Raw genomic sequence first — 2,858 nt, forward strand, 5'->3', positions numbered from 1 at the left:
GTCTAAAAGTATTTGGTTTTAAATATACTTAAGTATCAAAAGTTTTATGTAATTGCTCAGATATACTCAACAGTAAAAGTATAAATCATTACAAAAACCTTATATTAAACAAACCAGACCGCCACCATTTTCTTGTTTACTTTATTTACGGATAGCCAGGGGTACACTCCAACACTCAGACATCTTTATAAACTAAGCATTTGTGTTTTGTGAGTCCACCAGATCAGAGACAGTAGGGATGACCAGGGATGTTCTCTTGATAAGCGTATGAATTTATCCATTTTCCTGTCCTGCTAAGCATTCAAAAGGTAATTTTTGGATGTCAAGGACAATGTATGGGGTAAAATGTACATTATTTTCTTCAGGAATTTTGTGAAGCAAAAGTAAAAGTTGTCAGAAATATATATATAGTAAAGTAAAGTACAGATACCCCCAAAAACTGTTTAAGTAGTACTTTTCACCTGTTTAACGTCCACCTGGGGCAGGGGCTGGTGCAGGGGCAGGGGCTGGTGCAGGGGCTGGGGCAGGGGCAGGGGCTGGGGCTGGGGCTGGGGGGGCAGGGGCTGGGGCAGGGGGCAGGGGCTGGGGCAGGGGCTGGGGCAGGGGCTGGTGCTGGGACAGAGGCAGCAAACAGTTTAAGTAGAAGTTGAAGTAGCTGATTTGAATTCAACTGTGGCAGGGAGGGCAGAAAGGAACCAGCCTAAATAGGAAAAGAAAACAGCAGTTTTTTTCTCATTCAATGTCCTTTTGATATACACACCACACATGGAATCATATCTCAGAATATTCACATATGTTTCATACACATTGATGTTCACTACTATATGTTAAATCATTTCTGCTCATAATCTGTGGAGCTATGGAACTTACCTCCCTGGAGTTTGAGTTAGAGTTGGAGTCAGAGCTGGAACGTGCAACTCTCAAATGATCCACATCAGCCTGAAAAAGTATAATTTTATTATTTAAATATGCATATGTATTTATTTATACAGTATATACTAAAATAACTATACATCAAATATGATATAATGAAGAATATTATATATTTTGGGGCAAATATATTGTATGTTGATATTTGCTAAACTCACAGGAAGAGCCAATGACAGGCCCAGGAGGCAGCCCAGAAAGATTACAGTCTTCATCATCATCTTGGTGGTCAGTTCTAAAAACATAAAAAGATACAAAAGCAATTAGATGACCTTTTTTTATTCTGAATTTTGAAGTCAAATGTTAACACTAGAGCGTAAATACATTTATCACTATTCAAAAGCCCTGCTTCACAACCAATTTCCTTACCTTCGAGTCAGTCAATTTCAGCAGTTGATCAGGTGTGACGATGCAAAGACAATGAGTTATACCCAGTCGGTTGGTTCTTTTAAATAGAGTAAGAACATTGATGTCACAACCCCTATTACTAAGTGGTATTATTGTGAAAATAATCATGATGTTTAATATTCTGAAATATTTAATCTCTCTGTTGAAGGATAGGTGTGGGTAATACTAATGGATTAACATTATAACTGTACAGATGAGTCACACATGAAATGTATGATATACAGTACCAGTCAAAGGTTAAGACACTCCTACTCATTCAAGTTTTTTTTAAACATTGTTTATTTTCTACACTGTATAATAACAGCGAAGACATCAGAACTATGAAATAACACACATAGAATCATCTAGTAACCAAAAAAGTGTTAATCAAATCAAAATATATTTTACATTTGAGATTCGTCAAGAGAATGCCAAGTGTGTGCGAAGCTGTCAAGGCAAAATGTGGTTACATTGAAGAATCTGAACACTTTTTAAAAATGACTACATGATTCCATGTGTGTTATTTCATATTTTTGATGTCTTCACTATTATTTTACAATGTAGAAAATAGTACAAATGTAAAAAATAACCTTGAATGAGTAGGTGGGTCCAAACCTTTGACTGGTGCTGTATGCATAAAAAAACTGGTAACTCTTCACAATAATTTGTTTATTATTAGTTATTTACAACAGTATTATAAGCATACAATGTATAATCCTTTAAAATCTTTATTATAATATATAAAAGTTTTTACGCATTTCTGAACATTCATTAGAATTTGAAACAGCTTGATCATAAATGTTACTATAAAGACAAAATATCAACTACATCCAGCTAATAGGTGAATTTTCAGGGGATTGTGTGATATAAATGGATATAAATTATTTTGTAAACACATGCATTACCAGTGATTTGCAAACAAACACCCATTTCGCTCCCCACCTTTGAATGTTGCCAAATCGTCATGGGAAGGACTTGATTGTAGAATTAAGTAGGCTTATAAACAAGAAACTGAGTCACCAGCTAAGGAAGTATAATATGCAACTCAATCCCCACCTTGCCATGACAAATGTCCAGATACACTACAGACAGTCCTCCCCCAAAAATCTAAAAGAAGTGTGTTCTAAAGTGTCTGTCCTAAAGGAACCCCTTTTTAATTTTACATGTGTTCAAACCATTATTGTTTAGCAATATGCAAATTAATTACTTAAAAATCATACAATGTGATTTTCTGGATTTTTATTTTAGATTCCATCTCTCACAGTTGAAGTGTACCTATGATAAAAATTACAGACCTCTACATGCTTTGTAAGTAGGAAAACCTGCATAATCGTCAGTGTATCAAATACTTGTCCTCCCCACTGTATGGAATCATGTAGTAACCAAAAAAGTGTTAAACAAAACATGCTTCTTCAAAGTTGACAGGAGAGCGCATCCGAACGAGCGAAACAGCGCCCCTCTGTACTGTTCTACATTTCTCTCTGTAGGCCATCTATCTGATGCTGTCTGGTCTTAGTGCCAGCATCAGTTTGTGGTAGTGCGCT

At 35.9% G+C, this 2,858-nt stretch overlaps 1 protein-coding gene across 1 annotated transcript; it reads right to left on the reverse strand.

Moving 5' to 3' along the window:
• Window positions 1-206: 206 nt before the first annotated feature.
• On the reverse strand, window positions 207-1,404 carry LOC112231685 (late cornified envelope-like proline-rich protein 1). The gene is made up of 4 exons (XM_024398393.2): window positions 1,297-1,404; window positions 1,089-1,162; window positions 871-939; window positions 207-700 (listed from the first exon to the last, which is right to left on the reverse strand). The coding sequence occupies exons 2-4, from the start codon at window positions 1,146-1,148 to the stop codon at window positions 458-460; spliced, it is 372 nt and encodes a 123-aa protein (XP_024254161.2). The 5' UTR covers window positions 1,149-1,162; window positions 1,297-1,404; the 3' UTR covers window positions 207-457.
• Window positions 1,405-2,858: the final 1,454 nt, after the last annotated feature.

The sequence above is a fragment of the Oncorhynchus tshawytscha genome, linkage group LG34 (assembly GCF_018296145.1).
Source record: "Oncorhynchus tshawytscha isolate Ot180627B linkage group LG34, Otsh_v2.0, whole genome shotgun sequence".
Classification (NCBI taxonomy): Eukaryota; Metazoa; Chordata; class Actinopteri; order Salmoniformes; family Salmonidae; genus Oncorhynchus; species Oncorhynchus tshawytscha.